The sequence below is a fragment of the Panthera leo genome, chromosome C2 (genome assembly GCF_018350215.1).
Source record: "Panthera leo isolate Ple1 chromosome C2, P.leo_Ple1_pat1.1, whole genome shotgun sequence".
Classification (NCBI taxonomy): domain Eukaryota; kingdom Metazoa; phylum Chordata; class Mammalia; order Carnivora; family Felidae; genus Panthera; species Panthera leo.
Window position 1 is genome coordinate 129,945,554 of NC_056687.1, and position 22,805 is coordinate 129,968,358.

A 22,805-nucleotide genomic window follows, 5' to 3' on the forward strand; every position below is an offset into this window, starting at 1 on the left:
TGGGTAAATGATTTGAAAAGACATCTTATGAAAGATATACAAATGGCCAACAAACATGCAAAAAAGGTATTCAATACTTTAGTCATCAGGGAAATGCAAATTAAAACCCTAACAAGAGGGGCGCCTGGGTGGCTCAGTTGGTTGAGCATCTGAGACTCTTGATTTTGGCTCAGATCATGATCCCAGGGTCAGGGGATCAAGCCCTGTGTCAGGTTCCATGCTAAGCATGGAGCCTGCTTAAGATTTTCTCTTTCCCCCTCCTCTACTCCTCCTTTGTGCACATGCATGCATGCACACACGCTTTCCTCTAAAATAAAAATTAAAAACCTTAAAAAGTAAATTAAAAAAATAAAACCACAACAAGACACCAGTTCTCCATTAGGATTGCTAAAATAAAAAAAAGACAATGACGAATGTCAGTGAGGAAGTGGAGAAACTGGATTCCTTATACACTGATAAAATTGTAAAATGTTTCAGCCACTTTGGAAAAGCTTGGCCGTTCCTCAAAAAGTTAAATACAGAATTACCATATAACTCCATATAACTCCATACAACACCAATTCCACTCCTAGGTATGTACCCAAGAGAACAGGAAATACACATTCACCCATAAGGTTACACATAAACATTTATAGCAGCATTATCCATAACAGTAAAAAAGTAGAAACAAAACAAATGTCTATCAACTGATGAATGGATAAACAAAATGTGATAAATCCATACAATTGGCACAAAAAAAAAAGGAATGAACTACTCACACAAGTTACAATATGGATGAACCTTGAAAATATTATGCTAAGTGAAAAACAAAAGAAAATATTATGCTAAGTGAAAGAAGAGAGTCACAAAAGACCACATAATTTATGATGCTATTCATGTAACATATGCCAAATAAGCAAATCCTATGACAGAAAGTAGATTAGTGGCTGCCAGATGCTGGAAAGATGGGAAAAGAGGAGCAACTGCTAATTATTACAGAAGATTTTTGGGGAGGGGATGAAAGTGTTCTAAAAATGGTTAGTGGTGATGGTTCACAACTCTATTAAATATACTAAAAACCATGGAGTGGTACACTTTATTTTTATTAAGTATTTATTTTTGAGAGAGAGAGAGAGAGAGAGAATGAGAGCACACAGAGAGCACAGAGGGAGGGACAGAGGGAGAGGGAGAGGGAGAGGGAGAGGGAGAGGGAGAGGGAGAGGGAGAGGGAGAGGGAGAGGGAGAGGGAGAGGGAGAGAAGGGGAGAGAGAGAGATCCCACAAACCATGAGATCATGACCTGACGCTTAACCGACTGAGCCACCCAGGTACCCCTGAATGGGTACACTTTAAAAAGCTGAATTTTATGTTATGTAAATTATATCTTAATAAAACTGTTATAAAAACAAAGTTTCAAGGTGTCAATGATGGAAGCAAGGAAATGTACTGACAACACATAAACAGTTCTCCAAATTATTACAAAAGAAAAAAAAATATCTTAAGTCTTAGTCACAACTTTCCTAGAACATCAAAAAAAGTTTTTTCCAGATGATCACATTTACTGACAAGCAAAGCAAGAAGTATTACAGTAAGCTTGTTCTTTAGAATACATCAGTATGGTATAATTGTATTAAAAATAGAAGTTATATTATGATGACCAGAGCAATCTACCACTTGAGGAAAAAATAAAATCATCCCAATATACAATTTTTTTAGGGCTAATTCAAAGCATTAAAGAGACTCACACTACCTTGGATATCTCAATTTTCTACCTTTGCTCAATGAAATTAAATGAAGAGAAAATTTCAAGACAGATATTCTACAAGTGTAACCGTTATGCTCCCTAATTTAGGAGTTCCTACAATTGAATTACTAAAAGGAAACAAAATTAAACATTCTAATCTTTCAAAATTAGTCAGTTTGCTAATGCAAACCAGAAACACTACAGAATCACATGTTGCACCACTCTAAGTTACTACATTACCTAAAAAATGAAAAGTTCAGAAAAAGAACTAAGGGTATTGGCTTTGTGAACATGGCACGTTTTATCTGAGGCCTGATTTGAAATAACGTGGTCACTTATTCGTCACAGTGTGGGACACTCATTATACTTATTACTACTTAAAAGGACTAGAGAGGAAACTTTTTTGGTGATGGTCAACAGGTGCCATTCACTGAATACTCAATTTATTTAAGTCATAATTTTAAAACCTTCACACCCTCCATGTCACTTCATTTAATCTTTACAGCAATGTGAGGGGTAGGAATTACCACTCATTTTCACAAAAAAGAAACAGAAACATCAACATCTTGGTTTGACCAGGCAAGCTACTAAAAAATGTCACTGCCTCTCAAGGAAAAGGTAAGATCAAATCCAATTTTCAAAATTCATTATAGGCCTAAAGAAAGGTTACAAAAAGCACTACTAGCATATTCTCCCTTGACAGTCAAATGGACATGAAAACAGAGCGATCACACACAGGCTATAAAGTTGTGAAGCTAATACTCTGCCACTACCATATAATTAACTGACAGCATCTAAGGAGGTAGATAGATGGTCTGTTTTCCTTTTAACTGGTACTTTTAATTCTTAACAACTTCTTCCCAACACAGAAGCAGAAAACCAGATATGTCAAGAGAAAAAAAGAACAATAATGTATTCTAAGTGTAGCATTTGCATTTAAAATATGCACATATATTTTTCAGAAGAGAAGGACTAAATGGCATAACTGAGCTGTGTGGTACTACTCAAGATATTGAAAGTTATGTTTAAAATGATACTTCATAGATGCACCGAAAAATAAAACCAACAGAAATACTTACTTTCCTCTCCATGAATGTTTTGTTGTGTAGAAACATGCCAAATCCTTATTTTCCCTAATCATGTTCATTTTGTGCTGAAACCTAGAAGATAAAAATATGGCTGAATTTAGTACGGTTATCCCTCGAGTTTTTCCTGAATCTCACATACCATACTGTCAAAGCCTGCCATATAGTACTAATTTTAAGGCACAACTTATTCTACAAGTCCATAAGGTTTAAAGGGACAGGTACTGGTCTGTTCCCCTCTCTGTCACACACTTTAGCACACCATATTGTGACTGTCTGCTCCCCTCCACTACACTTGGTTTCTTAAGGACAAAAATTGCCCTCAACATCCAAGAATAGAGAATCTAATAAAAAATGTTAAAGTAAATGAATCTTTAAATCTCACATTACCAAACAATGCCTTGGCACAATACAAGCACCTAAAAATGTTTGCCAGGTGTCCAATCAATTCCAAAAAGTTTTTGCTGAGCTAAGTGCCAGCCATTCTGCTATCATTGTCACTTTAAAGGAGACCCACTCTAAATACGATTTTAGTTAAAAATAACATTTTCATTAAAGAAGTTATCCATGTCCATAGTAAAAACAAAAAAAAAAAAAAAAACCTAAAGTGCTCACAAAGTAAATCCTAGCATCCAAAGCTAATCATCCTAGCCTCCCTTCTTCTAATTAGAATAGGGTTTTTTAAACAAAATTGTGATTGTCAATTGTACTGCTTAAGCCTGTTTTCACACAATATTAACCTTCTTCTATGGAATTAAAATTTTTAAAGTCTACATGCTATTCCATTGTATGAATATAGTATAACAATGCTACTCAAAGTGTAACTGCAAACATCAAGCCAAGTACAGAAACTGACAGTTAAGGGTTTAGAAACTTTTATAGCAATTCGGTGTGTGGACTCCTCTGGCTGAAGAGTTACATAGACCAAATAGTTCAGGACTCTCAAACTTGTGTGATAAACCACACGGTAATAGCTTCCTACCAGCCATATGCACAGGGACCATGTTACATGCAATATTTAAAAATTAGTTTATTGACTATAACCCAGAAGTATATAAAATCCAGACTCTACTTATTTCATGAGAAAATTTAAATTTAGCTAATTGTACAGGATAAGTCGGTAGAATTGTTAACTAATGAAAGGCTGATAAATTTTGAAAATGCTACATAATTTGCTTCATACTGCATAAAAGTTAAAAATGAACATGGTCAGGCACCTCGATGGCTTGGTCAGGTCAGTTAAGCGTCTGGCTCTTGATTTTGGCTCTGGTCATGATCTCAGTTTGTGGGTTTGAGCTCCATGTCGGGCTCTGAGCTGACAGTGGGGAGCCTGTAGGATTCGCCCTCCCTCTCTCTCTGCTCCCCTCTGCTTGCTCTTTCTCAAAATAAATAAATAAACTTTAAAAAAAAATGAATATGGTCATTTATTTCATCTTTTGTGACTTGACTATCTCTCCTTACCTTTAATTAGAAATGCATTTTTTAAAAAAAATTAAAAATACTGGATACATACCAAAGTGTCAATGCACACTGAATCATTAGAATCATGGTTCACTTCAACTCCCTTTATATCTTTATACACTGGTCTAATGTTTTGTTTTTTTTAATCAGCAAGTATTATTTTCATAATTTTAACAAAACCGTTTTCATTCAAAAACATTTTTGCAATAGCTTTTTGAGATACAATTCACACACCATAAAACTCACCCTTTTTAAGTGTACAAGTCAGGGGTTTTTAGTATATTCAGAGTTCTACAACCAAGGCTGTTTTTAGAACATTTTTATCACCCCAAAAAGAAACCCTGTTAGCAGTTAGCAGTCACTCCTCATTTCCACTCACTCCCAGCACCTGGCAACCACTAATCTACCTTTTGTCACTATGACTTTGCCTATTTTAAACATCTCATATAAATGTAACCATACAAAATGCAGTCTCTGTGACTGCCTTCTTTCATCTAGCATGACATTTTCAAAGTTCATCCACATTCTGGCATGGATTAGTTTCCTTCTATTGTAGAGATATACCACATTTTGTTTATTCATCAGTTGATGGACAGTTGTGTTGTTTCTACTTTTTGACTATTATGAATCATGCTGCTATGAACATTTGTATGAACAGTTATTTCTCTTGAGTACATATACCTGCAGGGCAAAAACATTTTAAAAGACACCTCTATTTTGAAACTGCTTTCTTCATTCCTACTACTTGCTTTTGTATTAGCAAACTGGCAAGGTCCTCTACATTCTATGTAGGACACTCTGCCTCTAGATACCTATATGGCTCACACCTCCTTCAAATCTGTGTGCTAATGTCAGTTTTGTTTGTTTGTTTTTTTTTTTTAAGAGAGAGAGAGGGTGTGCACACCTGCCTGCAAGCAGGGCAGGGGCAGAAGGAGAGGAAGGGAGAGAGAGAGAGAAAAATCTCAAGCAAGCTCCACACCCAGCGCAGGGCTCTATCTCATGACCATGAGGATCATGACCAGAATTGAAATCAAGAGTCGGATGCTCAACTGACTGAGCCACCCAGGCGCCCCAGATGTCAATTCTATAATAAAGCCTACCCTAACCATCCTGTTATAAATTATAATCATTCTCCTCATTTCACACTTTAAATCCTTCTGATTCCTGTTCATTTTTCCTCTATGGCAACTTTAATAGTCTAATATGCAACTTATTAAATTTATTATTTAATCCTGCTACCATATCCAGACAGAAGCGTTTTTGTGTGTTAAGCTCATTATACACACACACACACACACACACACATATATACACACACACACATATGTGTGTGTGTATATATGTATATATATGTGTGTGTGTGTGTATATACATATATATATGTATATATATATAAAAACCTCAGAGCCTATAAGAGTGCCTGACACAAAACAGGTTCTCATTAAGTATTTGAGTGAATGAATGACATACAGCAACCCCGTGGGAAACTCTGATATCCATTTCAAGTTGATGTTCTAACAAGTACTCCTAAATAAAGTTTTGCCAAACCTGCAAAAGCATCAACTCATGCTCTGAGGAATCAGAGAATCACAAGTAACAGCAAGGTTAGGGAAACCTTTACTGTTACCAGAGAGGAAATTACAGTCAACTGACATCTTCCTACTAGTGTGTATGGAGACAGCTAAATATAGTCCTGACAGTTGGTGTGTTTTGTTGGTTTTTTCCTGCATCGTGTATCTGGGATGAAACAGCCAACGAAGACTTAGTAAACCAGCAAACATTTCCTCAGCCTTCTAAATCATTTGCAGTAAATGATACTGATGAAAAGAAACTCAGATAGGATCTCCGATAAAGTGCCAAAATAGTGAAAAATACAGGTCTAGAGATATTCTCTTTCCCTTATATACTACGACTGAAGACTGGAATAAGGAAATAAAGAAGACAAAAAAGATGATGGCTGATATTAAAGAGTGGAGTTTGGATTCCTAGAGTCATAAGTTAAGATATCTGAATGTCAGACTCTGTACCAAGGGCCTACCTTAGGAAAAGTGGCAAAAGAAAATGTATTTGAGTGAAGGGTGACTGATATCATTAAGGGACTTTAAATTTAAAATGGAAGTGAGAGAAAAATAATAGACTTTAAAATGATAACCCCCAATGCCTGGGTGGCTCAGTTGGTTAAGCATCCAACTTTGGCTCAAGTCAAGATCTCATGATTTGTGAATTCGAACCTTGCATCGGGCTCTGTGCTGACAGCTTGGAGCCTCAAGCCTGGAGCCTGCTTCGGATTCTGTGTCTCCCTCACTCTCTGCCCCTCCCCCATTCTTTCTTTCTCTCTCAAAAATAAACACTAAAAAAATTTTAATGAAAGGGCGCCTAGGTGGCTCAGTAAGTTGAGCACCCAACTTTGGCTCAAGTCATGATCTCATGGCTCATGAGTTTGAGCCTCACGTGGGGCTCTGTGCTGACAGCTTGGGGCCTGGAGCCTGGAGCCTAGAGCCTAGAGCCTGCTTTGAATTCTGTGTATGTCTCTCTCTCTGTGCCTCCCCCACTCGTGCTCTGTCTCTCAAAAATAAATAAAAACATAAAAATTTTTAATTTAATAAAAAAAAAAATGACAGCCCCCCCGCCAAAAAAACTCAGAGCATAACCCAGAAAAAAAAAAAAAAAAAACAAGCAACAAAAAAACCTTAAGAATGATTTCATAAGTATTGCTGACTTGGGGGGAATATGTAACTCAAACAGATCTTTTAGGAGAGGAATTAAAACAAGTTTACATCAAGAAGGTTTACCTACAACTTTCTGGAGACATATGAACTTGATAGTGATGAAAGTGATGAGATACCTAAGTAGCCAACTCAATCCAGAGAGTTCTTAGGTTAGGATAGATAAAAGGAAAAAGGGAGAGAAGACCTAACATATTAAAAGTAAACTACTGGAAGATATACAAATGGCCAACAGGTATATGAAAAGATGTTCAATGTCACTATCAGAGAAATGCAACTCAAAAGCATGAGATTTAAACTCACACCTGTTACAATGGCTATTATCAGAACAAACTCCAAAGACAATTTCAGCAAGGATGTAAAGAAACTGAACTTTTATACACTGTTGGTGGAAATGTAAAATGGTGTAGGCAGTATGAAAAATAGTATGGAAGTTTCTAAAAAATTAAAAACAGAACTACCAAAGGATCCATGATTCAAACTTCCAGGTATTTATCCAAAAGAACTGAAATTAAAATTAGCATCTTGAAGAGCCAACACTCCCATGTTCATTGTAGCATTACTTGTAAAAGCCAAGATGTGGAAACAACCTCAAGTCTATCAACAGGTGAATGGATTAAGAAAATGTGGCATACACAAACAATGGGATATTATTCAGCCTTGAAAAAGAAGGAAATCCTGCAATATATGACATGAGTGAATTCTGGGGGACATTATGCTAAGTGAAGTCAGTCACAGCAGGACAAATACTGCATGACTCCACGCAGTATCATGAGTTATCTAAACTAGTCAAATTCTTAGACACAACCAGGAAATGGAGTGTGGGAGAAATGGGGAGGTGCTAATCAACAGGTATAAAGTTTCAGTTATGCGAGATGATTAAATTCTAGAGATCTGCTGTACAGCATGGTGCCTACAGTTAACAATACAGTACCATACACTTAGAAACCTGTTATGAGGACAGATCTCATGTTAAGTGTTCTTACCACGATAAAATTTAAGAAAATTTTAAACTATTGATCACCTGACCTGACAGAAGAAATACTGATGTAGGTAACTATGCTGACAGAAAAATACAATGTAAGATTTTAAAAGTACTCATCTCTCTGGACGTCAGAAGTTCCTATGGCCAAAATCAGCACACCGGACCATTATCTCTAATATTTTAGGAAGCAGTAAGTGATAACTGCTTTAATCCTGAGTAACAACCACCAAAAAAGGCTAGTAAAATGAAGTGCCCTTTATAAAAGATAATTACTCTAAAAAGCTTGCTTTAGCCATGTTAAATATATATATATAGGCAGAGGTATATCTGAGAGGTAAGAGAGGGAGGAGACACTCACCTAAGTAGCCAAGTCAACCCCAGAAATAATGGAATAATTCAATGCTATTTATTACTAGTGTCTGCATAGCCTCATAATGGAAATCAGGATAATGCTTTTTTGAGCCCTTAGTAAAGATTATACTGAAATTGGGGAGGCATGGTGACCCTAATAAAAAGATTTAGAACACGTCCTGAAATTATGCAAAACCTGGGTTTACTGCGTATTCCTTATGCTTTAGTGAGCCAGGCCCTATGCATTTATCTACCTCATTTTGTCCTCTACCATGGTACAGGTAGGATGATCCCCATTTTATTGACAAGAAAACTGAGTTAGAGAATTTATATCACTTCCCCAAGGTCACACAGCTGGTAAGTAAATAAGTAGTTAGGCCAGACTTTGGACTCAATCTGCTTAACTCTACACTCCATGTATTTAACCTCAATAATAATACCTTCCCTCAAGTTTAGGAAATCAAAATAAATTCATTCTGACCATGTAACTACAGATTTATCATTTGACAGCACATTCCAGGATTAACTTAGAACGAGTTCCAATTATTATCTTCACACAATTTCAAACAATAAAACAAACTACCATACTCAACACAGGACAAAATAAATAAAAGAAAAAGGAAGGCTCCAAGGCTGAAATACTCTACCATCTAAAAATAAACTTTCAAAAATTTCTGCCTATAGATAAGCTTTAAAAAAACTTTTTAAACAAAGGGTTCAAGACGAACATAAGATAACAGAAATCTGCTACCAATATATGATTCCACGATAGTCTTTAAGGAGCTCAAAAATATTCTTTTAACGAACACTGAACTTTTAAAATAGCCAGATTAGGGGCACCTGGGTGGCTCAGCCGGTTGGGCGTCTGACTTCAGCTCAGGTCATATTCTCATGGTTCTTGGTTTGAGCCCCGTGTTGGGCTCTGTGCTGACAGCTCAGAGCCTGGAGCCTGCTTCGGATTCTGTGTCTCCTTCTCTCTGGCTCGCTCTCTCTCTCTCTCTCTCTCTCTCTCTCAAATAAATAAACATTAAAAAAATATATAGCCAGATTAATGAGATCTGAGGCTAGGACCTACTTTCCAACAGCATAATATTAATCTCCAAATTTTCAAGTCAATCTATTTTATATTCTCCATAAAGCCTCAATCAATTTGTGACACAGTCATTTCATCTAATGAAGGCAACTGGTCTGGAAACAGCACTCTTTCAGACCATGAGAATACTTCTAGACACACAGATAACTCATTAGTAGACAATGGCAATACACAAATATCAGGAAAATGCAGAAGAAACGGGATAAGAAATTCTGTATTATGTATCATTCAAAGTGAGACTTGGAACACCTTCAAGAGAACCACTAGAAAATGAGTGAGTGCAAGTCTTGGGGTCTTCCAAGTAGTGTTCAAGTGATGATTTAATCTGGTAACACAACCTTCAAATACTTCCCTGTAGCACAGATACCAGACCACAATCAACATAACTAATGGCTAGCACAAGCTACATTAATATACACACTAGTTTTTTTTTTTAATGTTTTTTAATATTTATTTTTGAGAGAGATAGAGTGTGCACTGTGCGCACCGAGCAGGGGTGGGGCAGAAAGAAAGGGAGACACAGAATCAGAAGCAGGCTCCAGGCTCTGAGCTGCCAGCACAGAGCCTGACAGGGGACTCGAGCCAACTAGCTGCAAGATCATGACCTGAGCCAAAAAGCTGAAGGTTTAACTGACTGAGCCACCCAGGCACCCCTGTATACACACTAGTTTTAATACTTAATCTATCACCAAGGTAAGTAAGGGTGGTGAATTTTTAAAATACTGCTTATGGCTAAAGACATATTAGTAATAACTGCCATTTACAGGCTGCAGAACTTTGAAAAAAGCTTCCTAACTTCTCGGAATCAAGGTTCATCTATGAAAGGGAGAGAAAAGCATCGTTAACAAAGAGCTTTAGTGCAGACTAAATTAGATAACTCAAATAAAGGGGAGAATGTGATGGCTGGCTCAGTATAAGCACTCAAAAATATTAACTGCAATCATAATAGTTATTACTGTACTTTAAATAATAAATAGTACTGTACTAGATATGAAATATTTATCTTTCTAGAATTCTCTCTCTTTCAGGCTTCCAGGGTCCTGTATCTCTTAAGGTGTTATTAAATTACTTGATCCTAAGTCTTTTCTCTATTAATTTCAATCCTTGTACTATTTAATGTGTATTACCAACAAATATCAGTTGGAATTGTTATTTTCAAAAGTACAGTGTTTTACTGTCTTAATCAATTAGTATTCACCCGCCCATTCAAAATTAACTACAGCAACAGGGACACCTGAGTGGCTCAGTCAGTTGAGCATCTGACTCTTGACTTTGGCTCAAGTCATGATCCCAGGGAGATGGGATGGAGCCCTTTGTGGGCCTCAGCACTGAGCCTGCATAAGATTCTCTCTCCTTCTGTCCCTCCCCCATTTGCACATGTGCACACATGCTCTCGTTCTCAAATTTAAAAAAAAAAAAAGTTTTTTTAAGGAATATATATTTCTTAATCTGGATGGAATATGAGGGTGTCATTTTATTATCCATTGTTATTTTACTCTTCCAATTTATCTTACTTAAAAGGGTTTTTAAAAAAGAAAAAAATATATTACAGGTCCAGATAATCATGATAGATGAATTTTTTTTTTTTTTTACTTTTTTTAAAAATTTATTTTTGAGAGACAGGGTATGAGCAGGGGAGGGGCAGAGAGAGAGGGAGACACAGATGGGAGGTGGGTGGGCTCGAACCCACCAACCAAAAGATCATGACATGAGCTGAAGTCAACACTTAACTGAGACAGGCACCCCACGATAGATGAAATTTTTAAAAATTACGTAAGCCAACTATAACCTAACATTTAGCTTTTCTTTATTGCAACTTTAGTCCTATAAAATACTACCATTTTGCAAGTCAATGATACTTACTACATTATAAATACCCCCTCCTTCTTAGACATTTGGAATTTCATCGGTTAGAAATTTTAGATGAAACCAACATAATATTTTTATTTTTAAACTATTTTTTAAATATTTATTTTTAGAGAGAGAGAGAAAGAGAAAGAGAGAGCGCACACATGTAGGGGAAGGGCAGAGAGATAGGGAGACAAGAGGATCCAAAGCAGGCTCTACACTGACAGCAGAGAGCCTACTGCGAGGCTCGAACTCACAAACCACGAAATCGTGACCCAAGCCGAAGTCCGACACTTAACCAACTCTTGATTTCAGCTCAGGTCATGATCTCATGGGTTCATGGGTTCGAGTCCCGCATCAGATTCCCTACAGAGCCTGTTGGGGATTCTCTGTCCCTCTCTCCTCTACCCCTCCCCTTCCCTCCCCCCACCATCACTCAAAATGAATAAAAACTTAAAAAAAATAAATTTATGTTTGATACTTACAAGTTAACTATGATTTAAGAAACTTTTGGAAAAAAGAACTTCACTCCCTAAAAATAATTTATGCTGCATTTAATATTTACATATTTCTCCATTAATATTTACAGATTCTTTAATAAGCTCTAAAAGTGGTTCTAAAATTATTGCTCACAGGCAAAAACTCATAAGCAACCATAATTCCCATTAATAGTCATGAAAATCTGCAACAATTTTTGTTTATTTACTTTTGAGAGACAGAGCGTGCATGGGAGGGACAGAGAGAGGGCGACCGAAGATCAGAAGTGGACTCTGTGCTGAGAAGAGAGCCAGATGCAGGCTCAAACTCACAAAAGGTGAGATCATGACCTGAGCCAAAGCCAGATGCTTAACTGACTGAATCACCCAAGCCCCCCAAAATCTGCAACATTTCTAATATCAAGTCCCTCAAGCATCAACCAGGTAATAGCAGTAACAGTCACTTATAGGCACATTCTCTAAATAGCATTGAGGTATCCAACTAAGAACATGTAAAAAATTGTTAGATGAGATCTTGGTAGCAGCTGCATCATCAGCACTTGCTACCCTGCCAGTTGCTGAGATGCTACTCAAGTTAGCAAGAATATATTGTTCAAACCAATTATTGCTTAAATTTCATCTCCTTCATTCCTGCAATAGTGTCCCTCTTCAAATTCTTAAAGACCTACCCTTTTTTTGATGAGAAAACACAAGCTTCCATTTCCTTTGTAACTTAATCACATTGGAAGCGGCTCCAATGTTTGCAAGTTGGCTTCACCTGTTTTCATTCCAAATCTTAATATTACACCACCAACAGAGCTTTTTTGCAACTTTGCATTTTGTTATTTTGAGAGAAGTGTTCTTCCAGGGGTTAAAAAGTCAAATTCAGGACAACACGGGCATTTTGGCTAGATTCACCCTATTCATGAGTTCCCTTGCTTCATGCTTTCCAACAACATTTAATGTTCTTAACATTCTCTAATTTATTACTGGCAGCAAAAACTGGCAATCCATTTAAGATCATTTATGAATAAAATAAGATCTTTCAGAAGATACAACTGTGACACAAAACCACAGGATCTGACAGTCTACACTGAGCAGGAGCCTACATCAAATTGATACTAAGAACAAAGAGCAGGTTAAACCGCCTGGATACCACAGCACCCAAGCAGACAGATTACAGCCAAGCTAGAAGCAAAAGAATTTGCACACATAGCAAAATTAAACGTTATGTGCAAGTCTTAAGTAAAAACAGAGACTTCATTTAGCCAGACATGTATGAGTATACTCAGAAAAATAGTTGTGCCTTGACTTCATATGGAGTTACATCCTGATAAGCCCATAATGTGCTGAAAATGCATTTAATACAGCTAACTTACCGAACATCATAGCTTAGCCTAGCCTACCTTACATGTACTCAGAACACTTGTATTAGCCTACAGTTGGGCAAAATCATCTAATACAAAACCTATTTTATATTAAGTGTTGAATATCTCAATGTAATTTATTGAATACCATACTGAAAGTGAAGAACAAAATGGTTGTAAGCGTATCAGTTGTTCACCCTGTGACTGTGTGGCTGACTGGGAGCTGTGGCTCACTGCCACTGCCCAGCATCATGAGAGTATGCTACCACATAGTGCTAGCCTGAAGAAAGTACCAAAATTCAAAGTATCATTTCAACTGAATGTATACCACTTTCACACCATCATAAAGTTGAAAAATTTTAGGTCAAACTATTGTTAAGTTGGGGATTCTTATGTGATACACTAGTGAATAAATTAAGGAAATGGCTTTAATCTGCCTTTAAAGCGCACACATTTTGCATGACCAACAGAGTAATTTTTACGCAATTACAACTTGGGAGAGAACTGGCAAGATACTAATTTTTCCACTTCCAGTCTGTAAAATGAAGAATTAACTCTGCTTTCAAGTAATGAATTAAAAACACGAGTTTGTTTGAAATGCATTAAAAAATAAGATGGATAGAAATATGATAAAGTACAGTAATGTTAATGTGAAAATCTTGGGAGATGAGTATATGAATATGTAAAGTTCTTTCAACCTGGCTATAGATGAAAAATTTATTTGGGGAGGGAAACTGCATTTACCTTTATTTTCTGACCAAATTCTCCTATAAGAGAAATATTTTTCTGCTACATTGTAACACTACACCAGAAAATATGGTATATAGTCATATGATAGGAACTAATTTATCAACTTAATATTTCCTCATACAGCTATATCCTATTAAAAATGCAGGGAGAAGGAGAACCACTGCTAAGGCAAAAGCTAATAATCTTGAGTAATAACCAAAAAGAGAACCCCTTAATACTAGCTTCTTAAAGGCCTAGTTTTATTTGTAACTGATTTCAAAATATGAGTGGCTAGTTCAGTTTCAAAAAAAGGTAAAAATATATTTAACATTCCAATTTTAGTAGATGTGCTGCCAAAGCAAGCACAAAATATAGTTAACAGAATGTTAATTTTTACCCAGATTAAAAAGCTACAACTAGATTGTCTTAGAATGTTCTGTGTATGGGGGAAAACAGATATGAACTTTAATCTTTAATTTTCAGCTTCATGTTTTAATATAGAACACAAGTATAAGTAAAAGCATTTCCTTGTAAATAAACAACAAAGCAGTAAATGTAACTTATATAATACCTACTGTATAGGGATCTTTATTAAACAGATCACAAAATAAGGTTTGAATACATCCTACCTCAGCTTTCTAAACTTGAAGAACCCACTAACTCCAGAGATAAATGTGGTTAGCAAAGAAAGCCAGTGGTATTATCAAATTTCAGCTGACCAACAGATCTCCAAATAATTGCCCCAAAGTTACAATACTGAAACCTTTGCACTGATGTATCAAAACGAGCTTTTAAATACTTCTAAAATAATCTAAGATCCACCTACCCATTTAAAAAAAAATTTTTTTTTTTAACGTTTATTTTTGAGACAGAGAGAGACAGAGCATGAACGGGGGAGGGTCAGAGAGAGAGGGAGACACAGAATCTGAAACAGGCTCCAGGCTCTGAGCTGTCAGCACAGAGCCCGACGCAGGGCTCGAACCCACGGACCGTGAGATCATGACCTGAGCCGAAGTCGGACGCTTAACCGACCGAGCCACCCAGGCGCCCCCACCTACCCATTTTTAAAAAAAACCCATTCCTTTCCAATTAGAAACCAGACATATATTCATGAAATAAAAGGGCAAGGGAAACTCAAAAGCAAACCCTAAATCTAAAAGAACACTTTTAATATTATCTTAATCAGGGGAAGGGCAAGCATAAATATCACAGCAGTTAATTTTGTTGGCCTTTCCTATTCAATATAAATCAAACACTGAAAAAAAATGCTCTCTATATTTTAATCACATGTATGCTGATTTCATCTGAGGGAATAATTCTTACTTTTCACAAAACAGACCTCTATCTGTTGTAACAAAAAAAAGTTTTTTTCCAAGAAAGACACATGATTATGACTCTCCTTTCCAAAACTTAAAAAATGCCCTGAATATTCACCTAAAAACTGCAAACATGTCCACTTAAACAAATACTGTGAAATCAATGTCACTGATCATTTACATATTTTTAGTTTGTACACATTCTTGAAAATTTTTAGACATAATTTCTATCTTTGAAGCTAACCTGGCTTTTGCAAGAACAAAACATACTAGTTCAATAAGCTCTTCTTCAGCTCACAAACAGGTACTTAATAATCTTGCTGTTACACTAAGTAGACCCTAATGGGTAAAAGAGACTTTCAATTGCCATGTTTAACTTGTTGCTGTTTTTTCTATCACTACAGTAAATGCATAATAGGGGTTTAATTACCTAAGCATATTACAAATACATCTTAGAGGAAGTTTAATAGTAAGCATCCTAATATGCAAATACACTATTAAAAGACAAGGAGTTGGGGCACCTGGGTGGCTCAGGTCATGATCTCTCGGTTGGTGAAATTGAGCCTTGCATTGGGCTCTGCACTGACAGTGCAGAGCCTGCTTGGGATTCCCTCTGCCCCATTCCTGCTTGTGCTCTCCCCCCTCACAAAATAAATATACAAACTTAAAAAAAAAAAAAAGACACATTTAGGCTGCTGTAATTTCCCTTTCACCTAACACAAAATAGCAACAACATTTAGGTCTTCCTTTAGCTCTTTCTGAAATTTCCCTAGTATTCCTAACTCTCCCATAGTTCTTCACATTTTACAGAACACTCCCAAATCTATCAGTGAACTAAAAAAAAGAAAAAAAAAAAAAAAAAAAAGGAAAATTCCACTTTTAAAATTAAACCCAGCAGATCTAAGGCTGGGGGCGAGGGAATGGCTTTAACTACTCTAAGATTTGATAAACATCCAAAATACATTCTGCATCTCAAGTAGAAGTTTGAGGGAGAGAAAAACTTCCTAGCACTAGATGACTAAGGAATACATGTCTGAAAAACATGTAAAAAAATGTAAATATTATAATATAGGATTTATGAAATATTAGGGGGAATCTCCTATATTCATAACCTTATCAATCCTTCCATTGTGTTCTGGCAACTATTCTTGACAAAATCAAAACATATAAGTAATTATTTTAGATTGCTTTGGGATTTTATTTTTGATCTGTTCATCAAAATATCAAATTTTGGGGTACATGGGTGGCTCAGTTCGTTAAGTAGTCGACTCTTGATTTCAGCTCAGGTCATGATCTCACGGTCTATGATTGTGAGCTCCACATCAGGCTCCGTGCTAACAGTGCAAAGCCTGCTTAGGATTCTCTCCTTCTCTCTCTATCCCCTCCCCTGCTGGTGCCTACAGGTACTCATGTTCGTTCTCTCTCTCAAATTTAAAAAATATGTATCACATTTTTACTCATCAACTGCACAGAGATATTACCAACGGCCATGTGCTAAATATGTGAACACTGCTTAGGCAGTGTGGTCACTTCTAAGGGCAACTTATAATGCTTCAACTATAAAATCCCAATGAATTAACTTTGTTGTTTTAGAGATCACTCTTCTTTATAAGCAGTCCATAAAAATACAAGTAAAAGTCAAATATGCAGGCTGTTGAATAAAGTTAGGAGCATGTGAAAAGAGCTACTAGCAAATTATGTTTATCTTTATTGATAAACATCTTAGTGAACCATACTTAACTGTACTTTGCAAATGTAACTGTGTCTAAGTTAGCAAAGATGATCACAACCATGCTGGCTTAAGTTACTTACTACAAAAATATCCCTAAATCACTGACTCTCAAAGGAGTATCCACAATTAGGAATCATTCCATACTGCAAGAGATGTTACTGACTGGCATGTGCTGAGCATGTGAAAACTGCTGAAGCAGAAAAATGTATTGAAAACTACTGACTACGATTTTACAGTAATGGTTGGGGCAGGATGCTGCCCCATGAGACACTATGATTAGAAACACTACAGTAGTCCCCCTGCCCCTTACCCATAGGAAATGTGTTCCAAGACCCCTAGTAGATGCCTGAAACTACATAGTATCCAATCCTATATTGACTATGTCTTTATACATATTTACCTATAATAAAGTTTAATTTAGAAGTTAGGCACAGTAACAGATTAACAACAATAATAATAAGACAGAACAATTATAACAACGTGCTGCAATAAGTTATGGGACTATGGTCCCTCAAAATATCTTACTGTACTGTCAGTCTCCTCCTGATTTGAGATAAAATACCTATGTGATGAGATTACATGAGGGGAATGACACAGGCACTGTAACATAGCATTAGCTATTACTGACCTTCTGACATCAGGAGGATCATCTGATTCTGGACTGCTATTGACCTTGAGTAATTCAAACTGTGAAAAGTGAATAAAGGGGGATGGGGGAACTATGGTACTATGATTCAGTGAATGGAGCTAGATACTCCTCAATGTATAAGACAGTCCTATGGGTTGAAGAACTACCCTTAGTTGACTTTCAAATATCCAAGTGGGCATTCACATCCATAAAAACCTACTTATAACTAATGCCAATTTTAATTCTGTATTAAATATAAATCACAAAGTACATTTTGCAGAGTTTAATATGAGTATAATTTTCTAGGAATGCAACTATCATGTAAATGGAAAGATTACACTTTGAGTCCTCTTGGCTTTTGTTTCAGAATGTATTTTGTCTTCATTGTTGAAAAATATTTTTGCTTTTTTTCTTCCAGTACTTTAAAGTTGTCACTCAATTGTCTTTTTGATTGCATGGTCTCTCTACTTTAACTCTTTGTTTCTCTGTACAGGTCTCTCTTTGGCTACCTTCAAGATTTTCTTTCTCCTTTGTTTACATCAATTTAAATATGATGTCAAGGTGTATTTTGAGTTTTTGGGGGGCATGGGTATTTTTCTTGGTGTTCTCTAAGATTCCGGATCTGTGGTTTGATGTCTGACATTAATTTTGGAAAATTTTCTATTATTTCCTCAAACATTTCAGTATTTCTTCTGCTCTGTTCTCTCTTCTTCTGTGATTTCAGTCATTATATATTAAAATGTTCGATACTATCCCCAAGCTCTTGGGTGTTTTTTTTTTTAACTTCATGTTTCAGTTGGGTAATTTCTTCTATCATCTGTAAGTTTACAGACTCCTTCCTTGGCTATGTCAATTCTGATAAGCCCCAAAGCATTCTTCATTTCTTTACTGTGTATTAATACTTCTAGTATTTCTTTTGATTCTTTCTTATAGTTTCTATCTGGTGAAACCACCCATCTCATCTTGCACACTGTCCACTTTTCTGTTCAACATTTAACATTATAGTTATTTTACACTGCCTATCAGATAATAGCATCTACGTTAATCTAAGTGTACTTCTGGTAATTGCTTTCTCTTGAGAAAAAAATTTGTCCATTTAGCATGCCTCGTAATTTTTGGTTGGAAGCTGAACATGTACAGAACAAGAGAGACTGAGGCAAATAAATTTGGTAACTGAAAATGGGCTTGTCTTTGCTAGGTCTTTAGTGCAGTGTTTGTGATCTGTTTAGAAGTTAGGCTGGGTTTGATGTGCTGTTGCTGTGGTTATTCTCAGTGTACAACAGGCTTCAAATGTGCAGAATAGCTGGTGCCCATGGTGAGGGACAGTTTACTAAAGCAATGTCTATTTGATCCTTTGTGCTGTACTCTTTGCATAATCTAGTTCCTCACCTAGTAATACTCTGCATTTACTTGTTACTCAAAACTTCTTATGATGGTAGGGGGTTGGAGATAGTCTTTGTGGTTCAATTAAGGTTCAGTCTTAGGCATACACTAGATCTCTGGATCTCAGGGGTATGATCTTATTCACGCTGGCAGCAATTTTAAGCTCAGTGCCCCTCCCTGAGAAGATTCTTTCCCCTTTTCTGGTCTTCCCCCAGCTCAATGAATGCTCACCAACAAGGCCAGCAGAGATATCCTTCCCTCCACAGATTAAGGTTTTTGCTCCATAAAAGCAAAGAGAAAGAATCAGAGTTTTGTGCCCCTCCTGAGAACTGCTATTTTCCTCCTCTAAGTCAGCACCAACAACAGACATTCCCCAAGGTTCTTTCCAATCTTTTCTAGGAATGCCCAGTGAGTTTGTGGAGAAAAAGCGTGGAAAAAGGTATACTCAGCTTTCATCAATTTGTCAGCTCTTTCAGCTCAACGCTTCTTGCCAATACCCAGCTGTGTCCAATGAAGGTGAATTTGAAAGCAAGTCTACTCTGTCTCCTTAAATTCTGGGCTAGTAGTCTGCTCTGTGACCTCAGTTTTTTAACAGATTTCCAAAAAAAAAAAAAAAAGTCATGAATTTAAAGTTAGTCCCATTCTTTTCTGGTGCAACAGTGAGAGCAAAGCTTCTTTTTATCCCAGGACCAAAGCCAGAGGTGGCTGTATTATTTAAAAACTATCTTGGGACAATAAAGCAGGTGTTAAAAATTATTTGGAATAAAAAAGGGGGCCTTTATTAGGTTTAATGAAATTGAGAAACACTGTCTTAAAGGATTTCTTTCAAAACACCTCCCCTTTAACCCCTGCTAGACATTACAGTCAACATTTAGGCCTAAAACTATTAGCAACCAAATTTTTGTTACAGTTTATCTGCACAGTCTTGCATCTAATTTACTCATTTTAAGTACCTCAATCAGAGAAGCAGGGGAAAAGTGCAATGGAAATCTCAAAATCACCTGTGTAAACAGAATTGGTTAAGGAACTGAGCCAAATTAAGTTAAAACAGGTCCTTTTCTTTTCAACTGTAATTTAGTATCTATTGAGAACCAGATTCAACTATCAACCTTTCTACAAATTTAATAAAGCCAGCATTGTTACATCCAACTTAGCAACCAGCTTCAATTTATTTGTGGGTAAAGTTAAATTCTTACAAATAACTCCTGCTTCCCATCATTCCTTAACTTTTGCACTGAAAGTGTTCATATATTTTATAGACTATTTACTACTGCCACTTTAGAAAAAGAGGAATATCCATTGCCTCCCAGTGGAATAGAAATGCTGGTATTTTCCATGAACCGGACTATAAGCTTAAGGTTCTTGACATTCCTATCTCTTAATAACCCTCTGACTCCTCTTTTCCTCCCGTAATATGTTCTATTTCCTGTTTTCAAGCTAGGAATACAGTGTAACATTTTCTAAACAGGACATATATCCCATTGTAATATTAACAGCAAAAGCCAAGTTTGAGATACAGCTGTTTAAATACTGTTTCATATTACATTTAAAATGTTAACAAGGTTTTAGGTTATATACTACATTCAGTTTAAACACTAAAGCACTTTCCAGAAACCAAAGAAACACGAATCAAGTCCTTTTCAGATACGGAGTTTCTCACAAGCAGTTTTCTAAATACATAAATAAATTTTTTTAGGGCAAGTCCTATTTCATACCCCTATAGACTCAGAGAGTACTGATAATATACTACAAAACCTAACCACTGTAATTTCCTCAAACTCTGCAGACAGTATTTTCAAACCTAGAAATACATCAGCCCTATAAAGTAAAAAAATAATAATAATAATACAGTAAGACAATCACTAGGGTAGATCCTGAAGAAATATTCTGAATTTTTCCCCCGAAGACATTACACTCCAAGAGGCTCAAAATAACCCTACATAGTGTAAAGTCCTTAATAGAGAACGTAAAAACATCAGGTAGAGAGACCCTCCTTTTTTAGGGGAATCACGGCAGGGTAAAAGGGAAAGCAGAGAAGGGAAATTATCACTTTGGGAAACCATGGCCACATTAGGGGGAGATTTTTTTACTGTCCCCCCCAACAACTGATAAAGGATACAATCTCAAGACATCAACTGATAAAACAATCTCAACACAAGAGTGGTTAACTGAACACCCTGCAACAACGCAGTTTAAGGGAAGACACTCTTCAGTGTACTCAAATCTGCGTTCAACTGCCAGTTCACTGAGCATTTCAGTCCTACTTCACCTAATCCAAAGGCCACATTCAAAGACAAAAATCACGGCAGTGAAGGAAAAGACCACTGAAAATAAGCTTCCCTGCAGGAAAAGGAAAAACCTTAGAGGATAAACTTGATTTTGGAAAAAGGAGAGACTGGAGAAAAAAAAAACGCGGGTGCTCCCCATCTCCTAACAAAACGAAACAAAGCTAAGCAAAGAAAGTCCAGAAGTCTATACCGGACGTGGGGGGAAAAGGGGGTCGCCGACCCCAGGAAACGAGAGTTGCCGGCATCCAGCAGAAAGTGTTCAGACTAGAGGGCTGGAAGGGAATCCCGAGGGCGGAGTCCAGAAGGGAGTCAGGGGTGTGTGGGGGTAAGGCTGTACAGAGGGGATCTGGGGGGCCACGGTGGGTAGAAAACGAAAAACCAAGCCAAAAAAGAGTGGTGGGGTTGAACAAGGCAGCACCCTGGGAGACTGTCACTTAGACACGGGGGATCCGACGGGAGGAACCAGACCAGCAGCCTTGGGGGAGGGTAATCTGCTTTCCTTAGCAGCTGAAGGCCAAGACACCACCCCTCTTTTTCCTGTCCTCGGCCCCTCAAGTATCCGTGGCGTGAGAAGGGGGTAAGAAAGAGCCCCCAGAGGCCGGTGCCCAGAGCGGTTTACCTTCGCGGAAGGCTGGAGAGGCTCCAGCCCGAGCTCCTCCCGCCGCCGGCTCCGCGTCCGGAGTGAGATGAGGTGCACCCCGGCCTCCTCCGCCTCACCACTTCCCCTTTCCCCGGTCGGGGCCCTGTAGCTCCGCTGCCGCGGGTTCCTGGTGCCGCGGCGGCGCGGCCTCCCCGCCCCCTCCGCCTCCTCCCTCTGCCTCTCAGAGGCTCACTCTGGAGGCCGCCATCTTCACTCAGGCTTTCAGCGACCGTGCTCCAATACGCCTGCGTCGCCACCGCCCAGGCTGTCACGAGACCCGGTCAGCTGATTTCAACTCTTCCGCCTTCTGTCCCGCCCTCCCGCAGGCATTTCTCGGCTCTCCCCATCCCATTCGCCCCCTTTTCCCAGAAATTCCGCGTTCTACGACCCGCCCGCCCCCCAAAAGTTACACATGCGCAAAGTGACGAGGCCAGCTGTAGGATCCGGAGTCCACGCAGCGCGTGAGGGGGATCCGCCCCTTGGTGCGTGCCGAGAAGCACCCACCCCGGAGCGCGCGCGCCCTCGCGGGTAGAGCCACGCCCCTCCGGCGTGTTCTCCTAAGGTCACGCCCTTCGGCGTGTGGCTCTGAGTCCTGCCGGGTGTTGTGCGGTCCGTATATTTACGCTGTTAAGTCCCAGATGTCCTGTTTTAAATCCTTTCCGCAGCTTCGCGCTGGACTTCAAGTGCCGTGGAATATCCACGAGGCAATCCGAAGAGTCAGCCTACTACGCGGTTTGGCTGGATTGCGAGTCAGCAGGTTCACCACTATTAAAACTTCCAGAACGACAGTTTGAGGGCTTAAATTTTTGCTGGTCTGGGGGGGTCGCCAAGACTAAAACTTAGGTGTTGCCTCCGGCTTTCCGTCGATGGTAGGGCCGAGAAGATAATACTGATAGCTCCACTTATTGTCGGCTGATCACGTGTCAAGGGTTTTATTTGCGTTAGTTAATCCTCAACTCTGAAGTAGGAATTGTC

The 22,805-nt window shown here is 38.0% G+C and overlaps 1 protein-coding gene across 2 annotated transcripts in view; it reads right to left on the reverse strand.

Moving 5' to 3' along the window:
• Nucleotides 1-22,128, reverse strand: part of DNAJC13 (DnaJ heat shock protein family (Hsp40) member C13) — a 125,178-nt gene extending 103,050 nt beyond the window's left edge. The window contains exons 1-2 of one of the 2 annotated variants that reach the window (XM_042902981.1): nt 21,810-22,128; nt 2,802-2,882 (exon numbers count right to left, since the gene is read on the reverse strand). In XM_042902981.1, the coding sequence (XP_042758915.1) occupies nt 2,802-2,869 (68 nt within the window). In that variant the 5' untranslated portion in view covers nt 2,870-2,882; nt 21,810-22,128. The remainder of the gene's footprint in view (nt 1-2,801; nt 2,883-21,809) is intronic. The other variant, XM_042902982.1, reaches the window with a different exon arrangement.
• Nucleotides 22,129-22,805: the final 677 nt, after the last annotated feature.